General features: G+C 72.5%; 4 protein-coding genes across 4 annotated transcripts; 3 read left to right on the top strand and 1 right to left on the bottom strand.

The window, feature by feature from the left end:
• Window positions 1-4,742: 4,742 nt before the first annotated feature.
• Window positions 4,743-6,374, top strand: PYK3 (hypothetical protein; the record flags this gene model as incomplete). Its single annotated transcript, XM_009037469.1, has 1 exon — window positions 4,743-6,374. One exon carries the CDS (start codon window positions 4,743-4,745, stop codon window positions 6,372-6,374), a length of 1,632 nt encoding a protein of 543 aa, XP_009035717.1.
• Window positions 6,375-14,723: 8,349 nt separating this feature from the next.
• On the top strand, window positions 14,724-15,554 carry AURANDRAFT_5211 (hypothetical protein; the record flags this gene model as incomplete). Its single annotated transcript, XM_009037128.1, has 1 exon — window positions 14,724-15,554. A coding segment is annotated over one exon (831 nt), but the record flags the coding sequence as incomplete, so codon positions are not given.
• Window positions 15,555-15,595: 41 nt separating this feature from the next.
• Window positions 15,596-16,414, bottom strand: AURANDRAFT_24160 (hypothetical protein; the record flags this gene model as incomplete). Its single annotated transcript, XM_009037415.1, has 1 exon — window positions 15,596-16,414. One exon carries the CDS (start codon window positions 16,412-16,414, stop codon window positions 15,596-15,598), a length of 819 nt encoding a protein of 272 aa, XP_009035663.1.
• Window positions 16,415-16,578: 164 nt separating this feature from the next.
• On the top strand, window positions 16,579-16,809 carry AURANDRAFT_17050 (hypothetical protein; the record flags this gene model as incomplete). The annotated part of the gene is made up of 1 exon (XM_009037470.1): window positions 16,579-16,809. A coding segment is annotated over one exon (231 nt), but the record flags the coding sequence as incomplete, so codon positions are not given.
• Window positions 16,810-19,080: the final 2,271 nt, after the last annotated feature.

Below are 19,080 nucleotides of genomic sequence, written 5' to 3'. Positions count from 1 at the left end.
GCGGGCCTCGACGCGGGCCTTGAGCGCGTCCAGCGCCGCGCCGCTCGGCGCCTCGCACGTCGCCCGGTTCGCCGCCGCGTTGCCCGTCTCGACGATCTCCAGCGGCAGCTTCTTCGGGACCCGCGACTCGTCGGGCTTCACGTTCACCCACGTCCGCGGGTGGCCCATGGTTCCTGCGGCGCGCGGCGCGGCTCTTGTGCGGTCGCGGCGCACGTCGGAAACGCAGAGGTCAGACGACGCGGCTTTCGATCGGTCCAACACCACCCTCGATGTTCACCAATCCCCAGAACCCTGGTGAACTGGCTCATTGGTTACGACCTGTGCAATACCGTCAGACACGGACGATGTAGCTTGGCTTAGCATGGGGCGATAGTTGGCGTGTGGCGGTACGGACGGGTCTTTCGATGGAAGAAGGCGGCAGGGGGGTGAGGGGAAGCGAGACGAGACGTGGCGGGATTCGACGGCGGCGGCGACTTTTGGCGTTGGGACGATGAGGCAGCTGTGCGTGGGGAACAAAAAGAGGGCAAGAAAAGGAGGGCAACGAAAATGAAAGCGGTAGTCGAAGTGAGATCGCCCGGGCGGTGCAAATTCGATGCCAACGTCAGGGCGCGTACGTCGCCGCGAGCGCGTCGCGCGCGTCCGCCGCCGACCGGCGGGTCGCCGCGTCCGTGTCCAGGCACGCGTTCGCGCCGGCGAAGGCCGGCGACTGGCGGCACCGGGGCCGGCACTCCTCGAGGTCGCAGGCGACGTCCGGCGGCGCCGCGAGCTCGCCGCGGCCCCGGAGCGCGCGCGCGAGGGGCGCCAGGTTGGCCACGAAGCGGCCGTGCTCCCCGTCGCGGTCGCCGCGCTGGGCGAAGAACGCCTTGTACTCGCGGAACCAGACGCGCGCGAAGAGCCGCGTGCCCGCGGCGAGCTCGAGCGCGAGGCAGCCGAGGCTCCACGCGTCCGCGGCGCGGCCGTCGTAGCCCGCCGGGTCGAGCATGTCCGGCGCGAAGAAGCCCATGGACCCGCAGCACTGGAAGAGCACGAGGCGCGTCGCGCACGCGCGCGGGCCCTCGCGGCCGTTCGCGCCGCGCGTCGCCGTCACGCACGCCGGCGACGGCGCCGCGGGCACGCGCGTCGACAGGCCCAGGTCGCAGAGCTTCACGCGGACGTCCCAGAAGCCGCCGCCCCGGCCCGCGTCGGCGAGGAGCACGTTCTCCGGCTTGACGTCGCGGTGCACGAGGTCCAGCGAGTGCATGTGCGCGAGCCCCGCGGCGACGCCGTGGACGACGCCCGCCTGCTGCGCCGACGTGAGCGCGGTCTCGTCGCGCTTCAGCAGCGCGTAGAGCTCCTCGCCGAAGCGCTCCACGACGAAGTAGAGGTAGTCGCGCGACGCGAGCGCCGCCTGGAGCTCGAGCGCGTGCGCCGCGCCGCTCAGGAGCCGCAGCGCCTCGAGCTCCGACGCGACGTTGCGCACCACCTGGAGCGTCTTCGCGTCCCGCTTCGAGATGCGCTTGACGGCGCACGGGCGCCCGTCGGGCCAGGCGCCCTCGAGCACGCTGCCGCACGCGCCCGAGCCGAGCGTCGCGCCCGTCGTGACGTCGCCGACGCGGTGGGCCTCCTCGACGAGCGACTCGTCGACCGCGGGCAGCCCCGCGGCGAGCCCCGCGTCGTGCGCGAGCACGGCTTCGCCCCAGAGGAGTTCCTGGTGCACCTCCTTGAGGGAGTCGTACTTGCGCCGCAGGAGCCGAAAGTTCTCGCAGAGGCGCTCGTACTGGCGGAAGGGGACGTCCTGGGCCTCCGCGGACATGTCGCCGTGGTGTCTGCGTGTGCCGATAATTGATCAAGGGGCTTAGCTGAAATCTCAATGTCAGGGCAACGCGTTTCATTCATTTTCAACCCATTAGAGGTTGATAGAGCATTTTCAGATGGATTTCAAGCACCTTTCCCCTGTTCTTCAGCCGGCGAATCAGCAAGCTGCCCTCGGGAACTGGCTATGGACTCGACCAGGGTGGTCTTCTAGACGATGGACGACGAAACGAAGCTGGAGGAGGGCTTCGAGGAGGAGGCGGCGGACGCCGCGCCGGCGGAGGCCGCCTTCCTCCCGCCGATGAACACGCCCGTCGACGACGCCCTGCGGCGCGCCTGCGGCGCCGTCGTCGACGGCGGGTCCGCCGACGGCGCGCCGGACGACCCGCTCATCGTGACGAACGCCGAGGCGGGGCTCAAGGGCACGCGCCAGTTCCGCTTCGTGCGCTGGGTCGTCGCGTTCCTCGTCGGGTTCTCCGTCGCCGGCGGCACGTGCCTGTACGCCGTCGAGCGGGGCCGCCACGGCTGGTTCGACTGCGTGTTCCTCGCGCTGAACTGCCTGACGTCGACGGGTTTAAGTAGCATCGCCCTGGACCACCTGAGGCCCGCGTCCCAGCTCATCCTGGGGCTGCTCATGCAGCTCGGGTCCGCGGTCGTCCTGAGCCTCGTGCCCGTCGTCCTGCGGCTCCGCGCGCTGGAGCGGGCTTTGCCGCGCTGCGACGACCCGCGCATGCTCGCGTCCATGCTCCCGAAGCGGCGCAAGTTCCGCTGGTGCTCGACGTCGCGCGTCGCGGACGTGACCTTCGACCTGGACCACTACCGCGTCGTGCCGCAGTGGCTCGTGGAGTACAAGGCCCTCGTGCTCCTCGTGCGCGTCGTCGTCGTCTACCAGGTCGTCGTCTACCTCGTGTTCTTCGGCGCGCTGAACTGGTACGTCGACGTCACGCACTCCGCGGAGAAGCTCGGGCCCGGCGAGGCGGGCGTCGCGGTCTGGCAGTGGTCCGCGTTCACCGTCGTGTCGTCCTTCACGAACTGCGGGCTCACGCTCCAGGCGAAGAGCTTCCAGGGCTTCGAGTCCCACGGCATGCTCCTGTTCCTCGTCGCGTTCTGCGCCTTACTCGGGAACGTCTTGTACCCGGCGATGGTGCGCTGGATCGTCGTCTGCCTGTCGGCGGCCGCGCCGCGGGGCAGCAACCGCAAGATCTTCTACCGCTACCTCCTGCTCCACGGCCGCGAGTGCTACTCGTGCCTCTTCGTGTCGCAGCAGACGTGGCTCCTCCTGTCGATGCAGTTCGGCCTCTTCGCGCTCCAGATCGCGGCGACGCTCACGCTGAGCTGGGGCGACGAGGGCTACCGGGGCATGTGGTACGGCCGCAAGCTCGGCCTCGCCGCCTTCGAGGCCATCAACACGCGCCACGCGGGGTCGACGGCGCTCGAGCTCGACAAGCTCAGAGGGGGCACGCTCCTCGTCCAGCTGCTCAACATGTGGCTCGCGCCCGTGCCCTACGTCGTCGTGCTCCGGACGACGTCGGCGCTGCTCCGGGGCAACGCGCGCCGCGCGACCGTCGACGAGCGCGCGCGGCGGTCGCGCGAGGCGTCGCGCGAGGGCACGCCGCGGCCGTCGGCCCGGGGCCCGCCCGCCGGCGACGCGCCCGACGATCTGCTCGAGCGCTTCGGCCACGGCGGCGCGCGGAGCCGGCGGAGCCGGTCGTCGCGGCGCCGCGGCGAGGCGCGCCACTCGCGGCGGAACCACTTCCGCGGCCGGCTCCTGTCGCGCGCGCTCCTGAGCCGCGAGCCCGAGCCCGCGGCGTCGCCCCAGCTCCGCCCGAGCCTCCCCCGCGCGGACAGCGACTTCTTCTTCGCGCGCGCGCGGCGCCGCGCGCCGACGGTCGACGGGCTCCGCGAGGAGGCGGACGAGGACGCGATGGTCGACACGCGGCTGCTCCTCATGCTCAAGTACCCCGACGACAAGGCGCCCCTCCGCGAGCGCGTCGCGTTGCGGTACAGCGCCCTGCGCTACCACGTCCGCCGGTTGCTGAGGGACGCGACGCGCGTGTCGGGCGCCGCGAAGGACGCGCTCATCATCTTCAGCGCGTGGGTCGCCGTCGCCGCCGCCGAGGGCTACCGGCCGGGCGCCGCCAAGCAGGCGACCATCGACGCGACGGTCTCCGGCGGCGACGACGACGGCCACCAGCAGACGACGTCCGCGGCGCTCTTCTTCGCGCTCTTCGAGATCACGTCCGCGTTCGGCAACGTCGGCCTCTCGCTCGGGAGCCTGCGCCACCAGGACCGGGCCGCGGACTTTTCGCAGGACCTCAACGCGATCTCGCTCATCTGCGTGGCGATCGTGTGCCTCTTCGGGCGCACGCGCGACCTCCCGGCGACGCTCGACTCGTCGCTCGCGCTGCCCAAGATGGACGACGCGACGCGGTCGACGATGTTCTCCGTGCCGCGCCTCAGCGCGTCCGAGGACTACGGCGGCTACGCGCCGCCCGCGACGCCGTCGAGCGGCGGCTCCGTCGGGCCCCTGTCCATATCCCAGGGGCAGGCGACGCCGCGGCTGCCCGCGCTCGGCCGCTTCTCGCCCCTGAAGAAGGGCGACGACGAGCGGCCCTCCGAGAGCCAGCGGCCCGAGGTGCCGGACACGATCTCCGTGTAAATGAGGGCCGCGTACTTGTGTGCAGGCGAAGGCGCGAGGTCGGGGCGCGAGGACAGGCTCCTGGACACGCCGCCGCGAAATTTGTTGCCGACAACTTCTAGTGCAACGACGGCTCAACATTACGCGCTTACGTCGATCTTACGTCGATCAGATTCTCACACTCGCACTGCGAGCGCGGCCTACGATGGCTTCAATGCGCCTGTTGGCTGCAATCCTGTTTGGCAATGCGGCCGCGCTGACGCGCCCCGGCCCGCGCGCGTCGGTGCGCACGCCTTCGCGCACGACGCTGCACATGAACACGGGGCCGTCGTGGCTCACGACGGCGCCGACGGCTCAGGAATCGGTCACGGCGACGGACTTCCTGCACTCGCTGCCCGCGGCGGGCGACATCTCCGACGCGCGCTTCCGCAAGGGCGTCAAGCAGGTGTCGACGCTGGGCCCGGCGTCCGCGTCGCCGGAGATGATCGAGAAGCTCTTCCTCGCGGGCACGGACGTGTTCCGCATGAACCTGAGCCACGGCGCCGAGGACAAGCTCGAGGCGTCCCGCATCGTGCGCTCCATCGAGGCCAAGTACGACCACCCCATCGGCATCCTCGCGGACCTGCAGGGCCCGAAGCACCGCGTGGGCATGTTCCCCGAGTCCGCGCCCAAGGTCTTTCTCGAGCGCGGCGACAAGTACCGCTTCGACCTCGACGTCGACGCGCCCGGCGACGGCCGCCGCGTGAGCCTGCCGCACCCGGAGGTGCTCGAGGCGCTGAACGTCGGCGACGCCATCCTCCTCGACGACGGCAAGCTCCGCGTCGAGGTCGAGGCCAAGGGCCCGGGCTTCGTCGACACCGTCGTGCAGAACGACGCGTGGCTCAGCAGCCGCAAGGGCTTCAACCTCCCGGACACGGTCGTCCCCTGCAGTGCGATGACGCCCAAGGACATCGAGGACCTGGAGTTCCTCATGGAGGGCTTCCAGGGCGTCACCGTCGACTGGATCGCGCTGAGCTTCGTGCAAAGACCGGAGGACATGCTCGAGCTCAAGCGCCGCATCAATGGACGCTCCAACGCCAAGCTTCTCGCGAAGCTCGAGAAGCCCCAGGCCGTGGAGCCGGCCATGCTCCGCGCCCTCGTCGACGTCTGCGACGGCATCATGGTCGCGCGCGGCGATTTGGGCGTCGAGTGCGCGCCCGAGGACGTGCCCATCGTGCAGAAGGAGATCATCGAGGAGTGCCGCCGCCAGGGCAAGCCCGTCATCGTCGCGACGCAGATGCTCGAGTCCATGATCGACTCGCCCGCGCCGACGCGGGCCGAGTGTTCGGACGTCGCGACGGCGATCTTCGACGGCTGCGACGCGATCATGCTCTCCGGCGAGTCCGCGGCGGGCAAGTACCCCGAGGAGTCCGTCGCCATGCAGCGGCGCCTCGTCGAGCGCGTCGAGACGGCGCCGCGCCACAAGGCGCTCGTGAAGGAGCACGCGATCGGCGGCTTCCGGCCGGAGCTCGACGACGACTCGGACCTCGACGCGCTCGCGCTCGCGGCGTCGAGCCTCGCGTCGTCCCTCGACGCCAAGGCCCTCCTCGTCTTCACGACGACGGGGTCCGCCGCGCAGCGCATGGCCCGCCTCAAGCCGGGCGTGCCCATCCTCGCCGTGACGCCGTCGCCGGACGTCGCGCGCGCGTTGACGCTCTCCGCCTACGTCTACCCGGCGCTCCTCGACCCGGCCGTCGTCGCCACGGAGCGGTCGTCGACCTTCTACAAGATGCTCGAGGCGGGGTTGGCGTTGGCGCACAAGAAGCACCTCGTCAACGACCCCCGGGACCGCATCGTCGCCACCGCGGGGCTCCCCTTCAACACGCCGGGCTGCGCGAACGCGATCCGCGTCATCGAGGCCGGCGGCCTCGACTGCTGGGGCGGCCAGTGCTTCTACGACTCGTGATCCAAGGTGCCGCCCGCGTCGCCCCCCAAATCCACTCGCGTACAGTGTAACAAATTACGAGTGGCTCCGAGCGTCCTTCCTCGCGCGTCATCGTCGCGGCTCGAGGCGGAGGATCGCGACGCGGCAGCAGTCGCGGACGACGGCGAGGAGCGGGTCCGACTCCTCGACGATCGCGAAGTCGCGCTCGAGGTCGCGCCAGGCCGCGGCGTCCCTCGCGCGCCGGTGCTTGTAGGCGACGTAGACGCGGCCCGCGCCGAGCGACCGGAGCGCCGCGGGGAGCCCCGCGGCGCCGTCCGAGTAGACGACGTCCGCGGCGACGACGACGTCCGGCGCGCCGCCGGCGAAGTTTTCGCGGAGGGCCGCGACGGCCGCCGCGTCGTTCCAGTCCAGCGACGCCCAGCCGGGCGCGTCGGGCACGCCCCAGACGTCCGTGAGGAGCACGCTCGCCGCGCCGCGCGCCGCGACCTTGCCGACGAGGCCGAGGCCCGCGCCGAGCTCGAGGACCCGCTCGCCGGCGACGACGTCCGGCCGGCGCTCGAGCCAGTCCGCGAGGACGGCGCCGCACTCCCAGACCTGGGCGCCGAGGCAGTTCCCGTCGGCGACGCGCGACGCCTGGCGCACGGATAAATTCTCATCGAACGCGTAGTCGTTGGGCAGCGCCTTGGCGTCGGGCTCCGCGGCGAGCAGGCGCCGCAGGAGCCGCGCGCCGGCGTCGCCGCAGGCGGCCAGCCGCCGCCGCAGGGCCGCGCCCTCGGCCGTGTGCGCGCTCTTGAGCCGCCGGTCCCGCACGGCCGCCGCCGTCGTTTCGAGCTCCCAGATGCGCAGTGGTGTCGCCTCTGTGGTGTCGTCGTCCAGGGCTGCCATTGCGTCAGATGGCAGCTCGAGACGGTCGATAGAGCTAGGTCGAGCCCGTTTTGCGACGGCTAGCGAGGTTGAGCTCGGTTGGGCCAGCCAAGCGAGAGCTTCCCATAATTGCCACAGAGATCTTCAACATGCTTGCCATGTCCCCGAGATACGCGAGAAGAGGTATCGGCCTCTCCATCCGAAAGCTCAGGCAATCGTTCGTCCGAACTTTGCGGCGAAGTTCGACGGTGACGAAATCCAATCTTAACGTTCCGCCTTCGCGTGTGGCAGCCGCGGCCCCTCCAGGGGTCCGGCGGGCGGGGCGCCGCCCGCCCCCCGCCGGGCGCCCGGCGCCGGCGGTCCGGGGCGCTGACCGGACGGGCGGGGCGTCTCAAAAGCAGGGATCCGTCCCGAGCGGGAGAGGCGCGCGGCCCGCGGAGCGCCGGCGGCTCGGACTTTGAACTCGCGTGCGCGGAACGACGCATCACCTGGTGCTGCCCCATCCCCCCCTCGACCCGACTAACGATGAGGCGAAGGCGGTTATCGCAGGACCTCGTCGCGCGGGAGCGGCGTCGCCGGCGTCTCCGGCCGCGGCGCGCCGCCGCCCTGGCCGCAGGCCGGCCGCGGCGCCGGGAAGCCCGACGCGGGCTGGATGCGGGGCGGGTTGAAGCCGAGGGAGCCGAAGGCCACGGAGAGCGACGTGAGGGGCACGCGGGCCACGGGGGCCGAGGTGAAGCCGTCCGCGGTCTCCGCGGGACGGGGCTTGGTCTGCTTGCGCGCCGGCGTCCCCCCGAGCGGCGGCTTCTTGCGCTTCTTCGGGTTCCCGGACTCGAGGCCCTCGATGGGCTCCCAGCAGTCCTCCTCGGCGTCCAGCGTCGTCAAGAGCGACCGCGCCACGGGGTCGTCGCGGCCCGTGCTCGCCGGACGCTCTCGCTGGCTCTGCGAGAGCGCCGCCTCCGCGCGGACCTCGAAGATGTTGCCGACGTTGCCGACGGCGCCCGGCTTCGGCGTTGCAAGCTTGGACTTGCTCCGCGTGCGAAGACTGATAGCACAGAGCTCCTCGTCGTCGCTCTCGTCGTTCATAAATGACATTTTGCCGCGCGTGGGGGTTTCGGCGGATTCGAACGCTTTTGGCGCGGATTTTTTTCGGGCCGGTTGGTCCGAAGGGTTTGCTGGGACGATGCAAGGCCGAAGTAGGCGCGGGAAGTGTCCCGGCTTGCACCCACGTCGGCGTCGAGCTTATATAAACAGGCGCGCGTCGAGGGCGACGGCTTGACCGCACTGTCCGAGCTGTACAACCCCGGGGCAACTTGCTCGCCGGGGGTCCGGAGTTCGAGCAGAAGCCGCGACGCGCGTTCCAACACACGTCCGAGCAGCTGCTAGAGGATAGGTGCCGCCATTTCGAATCTAGGACCTCTGCCGACGCCGATCTTCACGCGGAACTTCTCCGGGATAGGCCGCGCGCGCTGAACGCGAGGGGCGACGCGTTGTGCAAAGCGCTGAACGCGGCGGCCTCGACGTCCTTCGGGAGCGAGCCGCCGCCGGCGGCGGCGACGGCGATGTAATGATCGCGGGCCTCGGCCGCGGAGTCGAAGCGGCTCATGTCGTAGCCGTGCTCGCGGAGCACGGCGTGCGCGCTCCACGAGCCGGGCGCTTGAGGGCAAGGGCAAGACCAAGGCCAAGGGCCGCCAGTCCTGCGTCAAGCGCCCGAAGGGCCGCCTGCGCGCGTACCGCTCCATAGCACGCGCGTGCGAAACCTCGAAGGGATGGGGCGACGGCGCCCTTCGACGCGCCGACGAAGAAGCGCGCCGCCGCGGCGCTCAGGAGCGGCCGCGGCCCGGGCTCCGCGCTCGCGTTGGCGAGGATGCGAAGCGACCGCACGACGCGCGAGACCTCGCCGTCCCGGCCGACGCGCGTGTTCTTCTCGTCGCCTACATGAAGTGAGTGAACTCTACGTGTCCGCCGACTACCTGCCGCGGCGCAAGAAGGCGCTGCCCCTCGTGCTCGCGAACCCGGGCGCGGAGCCCCTCCTCGAAAGCGGCCCGTGGTCGGCGGTCGAGAAGGACGCGCTCGACCGGGCCATGGCGGGCCGCGACGTCGACGCGATGGAGGCGGCGGACTGGAACGTCGCCGCGCTGCCCGGGCTCCTCAGGCTGGCGGCCGCCGCGGCACGCCGCGGCGATGCGCCAGTGCCCGCGCTCCGGGAGAACATGCTCCCCACGAATCGCACCACGTGTCGCGCACATAATCCTAACCCGCATCGAACTACCACGCACGCCTGCAGGTCGGGCGCGGACGCCGTCGACGACCGGAACCCCCGGGGCGATCAGCCGCCGATTCGGGAGCCGAAGCTCCACAGCCAAGCCGGCGATACTCGACGACCACCGCCGCCGTCGTCGAGCAGCAGCCGCACCCATGGCCGCGCTCTTCCCGCGCGGCTCGTTGCCGGACACGCCGCAAGACGACAAGAAGAAGGAGAAGAAGCGCAAGGTCGTCGCCGACGAGGTGCTCTTCGGCACGCACAAGAGCAAGGGCGATGAGGCGCCGCAGAAGAAGAGCAAGGAGACCGAGGCGCTGGACATGATCTCGCAGGGCGCGGTCAAGGCCGGGTCCAAGGGCCGGCCCGCGAAGCTCGTCAAGGTCCAGTTCGCGAGCTACCACTCGGAGATGTCCGCGCTCGGCGTCGTCCGGAGCGCGTCGGCGAAGAACGCGCTCGTGTCGCTGCCGGGCAACCTCGTGGGCCACGTCGACCTCGTCAGCGGCGACAGCGCCGGGCTCACGCTCAAAGCCGGCGCCGTCGTGCGCTGCGCGGTGCTGCGGACGTCGCGCGCGGGCGCGGCGCCCGGCGCGGCGCGCGGCGCGAAGCGCGTCGAGCTCACGGCGCAGCCGCGGTCCGTGCAGCGCGGCGTGCGCCTCGAGGACCTGGCCAAGGGCCGCGTGGCGGCCCTGTGCGGCGCCGTGACGTCCGCGGAGGCGCGCGGCTACGTCGTCGACGTCGGCGTCGCGGGCGCAACGGGCTTCCTCAAGCGCGGCGACTGCGACGGGGAGTTGGCCGCGGGCGCTCTGGTCGAGTGCCGCGTGCTCAAGGTCGACGCCGAGAGCGGCGTCGTCGCCCTCGCGCGCGACGGCGCCGTCGCGGACGCGGCCAACGGCGGCAACGCGAAGAAGTGGACGCTCCAGGCGCTCTGCGTCGGCCAGCGCGTCGCCGCGACGGTGGCGCGGAAGCTGCCCAACGGCGTCACCGTGACGTTCTGCGACGGCATGCTCGCGGGCTGCGTCGACCGCGACCACCTCGACGGCCTGCTCGGCGACGACGCCTACGCGGCGGACGACCGCTTCGCGCCGGGCAGCCGCCTCGAGTGCCGCGTGCTCCTCGTGGACCGGAGCGCCAAGGTCGTGCGCCTCACCTGCGTGCCCCACCTCGTGTCCCTCGGCGGCGCCGCCGTCGACGGCGGTGAGCTCGCGCTGCCGGCCGTCGGGTCCTTCGCGCGGCGCGCGGTCGTCCGCCGCGTGGACCCGCGCGTCGGCGCGGTCCTCGCCTTCGACCACGGCGACACGGAGATCGGCGCCTTCGTCCACGTCTCCCGCTGGCCCGGCGCCGCGGAGAAGAAGGCGAAGAAGAAGAAGGCCGGCGACGGCGACGACGGCTCGTCCGACGACGACGAGGACCGCCTCGAGGTGGGCGCCGAGGTCGACTGCCGCGTCGTCGGCGCGGCGCCCCTCGAGGGCTGGGCGCTCTGCTCCATGGTGAAGCAGTCCATGGACCCCGAGGTGCCCCTGGGCAAGGACGAGCTCGAGGCCGGCGCGCTCCTCAAGGCGACGGTCTTGGCGGTCAAGTCCTGGGGCGTCGAGGCGCGCCTCTCGGAGACGCTCACGGGCTCGCTGACGAACATGCACGTCGCCGAGAGCGGCGGCGTCGACCCGCGGAAGCACGCGAAGAAGGGCGATGTGATCGACGTGAGGGTTCTGCGCGTCGAGGCGCGCCGCGTCGAGCTCACGGCGAAGCGGTCCCTGGTCAAGGACGCGGGCGCGAAGCTCGCGTCCTACGCCGACGCCAAACAGCGCGTCGGCGGCTCCTTCGTGGGCTTCGTCACGGGCGCGGACGCGACGCGGGGCCTGACCGTGACCTTTTACGCGAACGTCCACGGCCGAGTGAGCCCCGAGTCGCTCCGCGCGCGCGGCGTCTCCGACGCCGCCGAGGCCTTCCCCCTCGGCACCTGCGTCACGGTGGCCGTGCGCGGCGTCGTCGCCAAGACGCGGGCCGACGGCACGTCGAAGCCGCGGCTGCTCCTCGCGCTCAGCGACGACGACGCCGCGTCGTCCGCGGCCGCGGCCGCGGACGTCGCGCCGGGCCAGCGCTTCGACGCCGCGCGCGTCACGGAGTTGGTGGTGACGAAGCCGAAGAAGAAGCGCGCGGCGGGCGCCGCGGGGGCGCCCGCGGCGACGGTGGCCGCGGGCCTCTGCCGCGTCGCGCGGCCCGACGGGTCGTCGTTCCTCGCGAAGCTGCCCGCGGCGCTCGCCTGCGACCACGGGGCCCTCGCCGGCGACGTGCTCCGGCGCCTCGGCGCCGGCGACAAGCCCACGTTCCCCTGCGTCGTCGTCGAGGGCCCCGGCGGCGGCGCCGTCGCGAAGATCGCGGCGGCGCCGGCGATCTTGGCCGCGGCGTCGGGCGGCGACTTCCCGACGGCGGCGGAGGACCTGGCCCTGAACACGATCTACGTCGGCGCCGTGACGGCCGTCAAGCCCTACGGCGCCTTCGTGGCCTTCGGCGGCGGCCTCCGGGGCCTCGTGCCGCGGTCCTTGGTCGCGGACAAATTCATCGCGTCCGTCGAGGAGTGCTTCGCCGTCGGCGACGTCGTGCGCTGCTGCGTGGACAAGATCGAGGACGACGGCAAGATCCTGCTGCGCACGCGCGGCGTGCCCCGCGACGGCGCGGGGGCCTTTGGCGCGTCGCTCTTCGAGGCGGCCGCGGCGATCGTCGACGCGGGGGCGCCGCCGTTCTACGCGGGCGTCGCGCTCGGCGCGTCCTACGACGCGCTGGTCGAGGCCGTCGACGCCGACGGCCGCGTGGCCTGCAATGTCGACGGCACGCCCTGCCTCGCGCCGGCGGCGCACGCGCTCGCGTGCGCCAAGGGCGACGTCGTCAAGGTCCGCTGCCTCGCGGTCGACGGCCGCGCCAAGCGCGTGCTCTGCTCCATGCTCCCGGAGGTCGTCAAGCCCGGCCGCGGCAAGAAGCGCAAGGAGGGGCTCAAGGCCCTGGCCGCGGGCGCGGCCGTGGACGCCGCGGACGCGCTCGACGCTCAGGCGTTCCCGCCGCCGGGCGCGGGCGCCGCGCTGGCCCTCGACCGGGCCACGGGCGCCCTCGTCATCGCGAGCGTCGGCGACTTCCACCGGCGCGGCGAGGCCGTGCCCGCGGCCGTCGAGGGCTTCGTCGTCGCGCGGCCGGGAGCCGCGGAGCCGCGCTTCGGCGGTAGCCCCTTCGGCCACCTCGCCGTCGTCCACGCGGCCGTCGACGCGCACGCCGAGGACCAGCCGCGCCACCGCCGCGGGTCCATCGCCGTGGACCCCGACGCCGGCGACGAGGAGCGCGCGCGGCGGCCCGCGGGCAAGAAGCACCTGCCGGCCACGGACGTCGCGGCGCTCGAGGTCGGAGACGCGGTCCACGGCCGCGTCATCAAGGTGTCGGCCGAGGCCATCGCGCTGAGCGTGCGCGTCGAGGGCGGCGAGGACGCGCGCGTGCGCTGCCAGCTCCACGCGTCGGACTGCTTCGTGGCGTCCGTCGCGCGGGTCTCGGACGCGCCCGAGGCGATGACGGAGCCGTCGTCGACGCTCGGCGCGGCCCACCCGTTCCACGACGTGCGCCAGGGCGCCGTGCTCCACTGCGTGCTCCTGGCCAAGCGCCAGGACAAGGGCCTGACGCTCCTGGACCTCGGCCTCGGCAAAAAGTGCGCGCGGAAGGGCCGCGGCGCCGACGACGTCGCGGCGTACCTCGCGCAGGCGGGCGCCTCGGGCGCCTGCCTCCCGGCGGGCGACGCCGACGCCCAGGTCTGCGTCGCCCTCGCGCCGGCGCTCAAGGCGCGCATGGCCCTCGCGGACCTCGCGCAGGCGGCCTACGAGGCCGCGACGGCCGGCGCGGACGAGCCGCCGGCCTTCTACGACGCCGCGGCCAAGGCCGCGGGCGCGGCGGCCCTCGAGGCCGCGCGGAGCGCCGCGCGCGTCGACGTCGCCGCCGCGCCGGGCAGCAAGCACGCGGTGACGTCGTGGCTCGACGGCGCCGGCGCGCCGAGGGCGCTCGCGCCGGGCGACGTCGTCGTCGCCGTCGCCGTCGAGGGCCTCGCGCCGCGCCGGGGCCGCAAGCAGCTCGGCGAGCTCGACGCGGCCTTCTCCCTGCCGGGCTCCGTCGACGGCGTCTGCGCGGCGACGGAGCTCGCGGACGCCGGGGCCTGGTCCGACCGGCCCCGCGGGCCGGCCCCGGGCGCCGCCGTCCGCTGCGTCGTCCTGGAGATGGTCAAGGGCACGGCGCACGTGTCCCTGCGCCCGAGCCGCCTCGCCCGGGCGTCGACGGCGCCCGACGCGAAGCCCAAAGTCGGCGACGTCCGGCCGGGCTTCGTCGTCGGCGCGGACAAGAAGGCCGGCGTCTTCGTCGAGCTCGCGCGGAACGTCGTCGGCCGCGTGCTGCTCAAGGACCTCGCCGACTCCTACGTCGCCGACGTCCCGGGAACGTTCCCCGTGGGGCGCCTCGTCGCGCCCGTCGTGACGCGCGTCGCCGACGACGGCAAGCTCGACCTGAGCCTGAGGCCGTCGGCCATCGACAAGGAGGGCGCCGTCGTCGCGTCGATCGACGTCGGCGACGTGCTCACGGGCCTCGTGACGCGCGTCGAGGCCTACGGCGTCTTCGTGAAATTGGACGACGCGCCGCGCGACGCCGCGTCGGGGCTGGCGCACAAGTCGCAGCTCAGCGACGACTTTGTGAAGGACGTGGCGACGCTCTTCGCCAAGGGCGACCGCGTCAAGGCCAAGGTGCTGAAGATCGATGAGCCGGCGGAGCCCGGCGGCCGCCGCAAGCTCTCGTTGGGCCTGAAGCCGTCCTACTTCGACGGCGACGACGCGGCGATGGCCGACGCGTCCGACGACGACGACTCGGACGGCGACGACGACGCGCTCGCGCGCGCCGACGCCCTCCTCGCCGACGACAGCGGCGACGACGACGACGCCATGGAGGAGGACGACGACGACGAGGAGGACTCGGACGAAGAGGAGGGCGACGACGTCGGCGGGCTCGTCGAGGACGAGGCCGAGGAGTCCGGCGACGACGACGACGAGTCCGACGACGACCTCGACGAGGAGGAGGAGGAGGAGGAGGAGGAGGAGGCGGGCGCGCTGCGCTGGGAGGAGGACGCGCCCGCGGCGCCGTCGCGGAAGAAGGCGAAGAAGGCGGAGACGTCGGAGGCCGCGCTCGACGACGAGGCGGACGCGGCGGAGTCGGCGCTGCTCGCGGACGCGGGCCCGCGCACGGCGGAGGACTACGAGCGGCTCCTCGTGACGGAGTGGAACGCCGCGGCGACGTGGATCGCCTACGCGAAGCTCCTGGTGACGGAATCGGACGCGACGGGCGCGCGCGGCGTCCTCGAGCGGGCGCTCAAGAAGATCGGCTACCGCGAGGAGGCCCAGCGCCTCGAGGCCTGGGCCGCGCTCCTCGCCCACGAGCGGGACCACGGCGACGCCAAGTCGCTGAGCGCCGCGGTGGACCGGGCCACGAAGAACGCGGACCCGACGCGCGTGCTCCTCAAGCTCGCGGCGCTCCACGAGGAGACGTCGAACTACGACGCCGCCGACGCCGCCTACGCGCGCGCGGAGAAGCGGAGCCGCCGCCAGGGCGCGACGCCCGACGACGTCTGGCTCGCGCACTGCCGGTCGCGGCTTTTGGCCGGCGCGGCCGACGACGCGCGCGCGGTGCTCGACCGCGCGGTCCAGGCCTGCGCCGACGGCGGGCCCAAGGCCGAGGCGTCGCTCCTGGCCAAGTTCGCCTGCCTCGAGCTCGACGTCGGCTCCGCGGACCGCGGCCGCACGCTCTTCGACACGACGCTCGCCAAGTGGCCCAAGCGCGCGGACCTCTGGCAGCTCTACGTCGCCAAGTCGCTCAAGGCCGGCGACGTCGCTCACGCGCGCGCGATCCAGATGCGCCTCGCGGGCGTCAACCTCCCGCCCAAGGCCATGCGCGCAGCGCTCAAGCGCTTCGCCGCCTTCGAGGAGGCCCACGGCGACGCCGCGTCCGCGGACGCCGTCAAGGACCTCGCGCGCGCCTACGTGCAGAAGCAGCAGGCGGCCATGGACGAGGACGACTAAACGTTACGTCGTGAGGTAGCGGGGTTGAGGCCTTACTTCGTGAGGTAGCGGCCGAGGCCCGGGTGCGCGCCGGCCGCGAGACAGAGGCCGAAGACCGCGGCGAGCAGGTCGCGGAGGTCCGCTTCGTCTCGGATGCGCCGCTTGGTCGTCGCGCGATCGGCGCCGTGGCCCTCGCGCACGCAGTACTCCCCGTTGAGGATGTGGTGGCGCTCGTGTCCGACGACGCGGCAAACGAAAAACGACGTCGTGAACCGCGCGGTCGGGAACGTGCAGCTGTACCAATTCGCGGCCTCCTGGTCGCAGAGGGCGGCGGGCTCGTCGCGCCACTTGTAGAGGCTGGACCAGGCGCCCTTGACCGAGAGCTGCAGCGCCGAGTAGTCTCCCTCGCGCGAGATGCGGAACGTGCCCTCGGGGCGTTTCTGCTCGACTTCGTGGTTCAGTTCCACGGGCGCGATCGAATTGACGCCCGAGAAACCGACGTCAGCGAGCCAAGCTTTGCCTCCAATCACAACGCGAAGCGCCATGTGCGTGTACGTCGAGACAGGACCGTCCGCATCGCTCGGTTTGTTCCAGCGCACGCGGCACATCATCGGCGCCACCTTGAAACCGAGAGCTTCCAGCGCCATCTGCAACAGCGCGTTCAACTCCCAGCAGTAGCCGCCGCGCTGCTCGTCGATGAGCTTCCGCGCGATGTCGCTGCGCACGATGGAGATCGTCTTGCCGCATACAACATCGATGTTCTCGAAGGGAATCGAGCGCGACTGGGCCTCCATAATCTTTGCGAGCGTCTCGTAGTTTGCCGACAATGACGCATCGTCGTCGATGCCCACGCGCTGCAGGTACTTGTCCATAAATGCGGCGTCGAGCGAGCTCATGACGAGGCAGCCCCCGATGCAAGATGCGATGCAAAATACAAATTGAACTACAGTCAGTGTTTAGATACAAACCTCGCGAACATTCTTCGGCTGTGCTATAGAACGATGCCAGTCCAAACACAAATCACACGCACAACACCATGCAGCTTTTCATCCAGTCCGCGGGCGCCACCTCCACCCTCGACGTCGCGCCGACGGACACCGTCGCCTCCCTCAAGCAGTCCGTCGAGGACGGCATGGGGCTGCCCATCGAGCACCAGCATCTGCTATCTCGCGGCCGGGCCCTCGAGGACGGCCGCACCCTCGGCGACTACTCAATCCAGGACACGGACGTCATCGACGTCTGCCTGCGAGTCCGTGGCGGCCGCGTCGTCGACGGCGAAGACGCGCCCGCGGCCGCGCCGGAGCCGGAGCCCATGGCCGTCGACGCCGCGCCGGCCGCGCCGGCCGCGCTGACGCTGACCGCCGCGGCCGAGCGCGACTTCGTCGCCGCGGCGGGCGCGACGGTGACGCTGGCGGCGACGATCGAGGCCTCCGCCGTCCCCGAGGGCCGCCGCCCGGACGTCGACGTCGTCGTCGTCCTCGACCGCAGCGGCAGCATGGGCTGCGACCGGAAGCTCGAGCTCTGCAAGGAGACGACGGAGCTCCTCGTCCGGGAGCTCCGGGCCACGGACCGCTTCGGGCTCGTCACCTTCGACCACAACGTCGCCACGAACCTCGAGCTCCTGCCCGTGTCCGGCGCCACCGAGTCCGCGGTGCGGCGCCTCCGCCCGGGGGGCACGACGAACCTGAGCGGCGGCCTCTTCCGGGGCCTCGAGCTCCTCGCGGCGCCGAACGCCCTGGAGCGCGTGCGCACCGTGCTCCTCCTCACGGACGGCCACGCGAACGCGGGCGTCACGAACGATGCGGCCCTCGTCAACGCGACGACGAAGCTGCTGGCGGGCACGACGACGAGCCTCTACACCTTCGGCTACGGCACGGACCACAACGCGGACCTGCTCCAGGCCGTCGCGGCCGCAGCGGGCGACGGAAAGGGCTCCTACTACTTTATCGAGGACGCGGACCGCGTCGTCGGCGCCTTCGCGGACTGCCTCGGCGGCCTGATGAGCGTCGTGGGCCAGAACTGCGTCGTCGACGTCCGCGCCACGGGCGCCACGATCGCGCGCGTCCGCCGCGAGGGCGCGACGCGCGTCGACGACAATCACTGGACGGTGCCCCTCGGCGACATCTTCGCGGAGGAGGAGCGCGACGTCCTCGTGGACCTCGTCGTCGACGACGGATCCGCGGCCGTCGACTTTTCGCTCAGCTACGTCGCCGCGGCGACGGGCGACGTCGTCAGCGCGGCGGCCGCCGCCGGCGTGCGCGTCGACGCCGCCCGGGCGCCGTCCGCGGCGCCGAACGAGCGCATCGCCGTGCACCGCGCGCGGCTCGACACCGCGGACGCGCTCAAGGCCGCGCGCGCGCACGCGGACGCGGGCCGCATCGACGAGGCCCGGTCGGGCCTCGAGGCTATGAAGGCGCGCGTCGCCGCGTGCCCGGCCTCGGCGGCGCACGCGGGCCTCGTGTCGCGCCTCAAGCTCGACCTCGACCTCGTCGTCGAGTCGGTCCGGGACGCGCGCACCTACGAGCGCCGCGGCAAGAAGCAGCTCGTGAGCAAGATGATGGGCCACCAGATGCAGCGCTGCATGTCGGACAGCGACGACGAGGACGACGCCGCGTGCGAGGGGGGCGCCGCGCCGGCGCCGCGGAACGCGTACCGCGGCACCGCCAAGGCCGCGATGAAGAGCAAGTGGTCGCGCGCGGCCAAGCCGCCGCCGCCGCCGAGCCCGACGCGGCCGCCGACGCCGCCCCGCGGCGTCGTCGCCTCGCTCCTCTCCAAGAAGTCCAAGGAGTCGTGCCGGAAGTGACGCTCGCCCCTCCGCCGCTGATGCTCCTCCCCGCCCTCGCGTAACCGCTTACATCGCCGCCGCGATCGCGCGGGTCGACCCGTTGAGGCGCGCCAGCATGGCGTCGTAGGCCGCGGCGGTTTCGGGCACTTCCAGGTAGTCGGCGCACACGAGGACGGAGCCGTCGTCCGCGACGACGCCGATGCGATGGTCCGTCGTGATGAGGTCGTAGACGACCCCGGTGGCGCCGCCGGCGCGCGACGCGCCCGGCGCGTCGCGCGCTCGCACGAACCGCCCGCCGTCGACCTGGACCGCGTGGTCCTCCGTGACGAGCACGCCCTTGACGTTGACGAGGGGCGCGGCCGCGTCCCCGGCGAAGCGCAACGTCGCGACGGCGCGGCCGCCCTCGAGCGCGTCGCCGATCGCGACGCGCTCGATGGGCGCCGTCGCGCCGCCGCGGAGCCGCACGCGCGTCCCCGCCGCGAAGCACCCGCCGCCGCCGCCGCCGCCGCCGCCGCCGCCGCCGCCGCCGGCGCAGCCCCCCATGTGCCCGCTGCCGCCGCCCCTCCGCTCCTGGACCTTGAAGTAGTGCTCCTCGTGCTTCTTGCGCAGGTCCGCCCAGTCGTCGCCCGCGCCGAGGACCGCGCCCGGCGCGTCGACGGGCCGGAAGCGGCGCGCGACCTTGCGGAACGATTCCTTGGTGATCATGCCGTTTTCGTCGCCGTAGGCCTCGTGCCAGATGTCGTCGCAGATGTC

This window comes from Aureococcus anophagefferens (assembly GCF_000186865.1).
Source record: "Aureococcus anophagefferens unplaced genomic scaffold AURANscaffold_6, whole genome shotgun sequence".
NCBI classification, from domain to species: Eukaryota; class Pelagophyceae; order Pelagomonadales; family Pelagomonadaceae; genus Aureococcus; species Aureococcus anophagefferens.
This window is presented reverse-complemented; position numbering and strand designations above follow the sequence as displayed.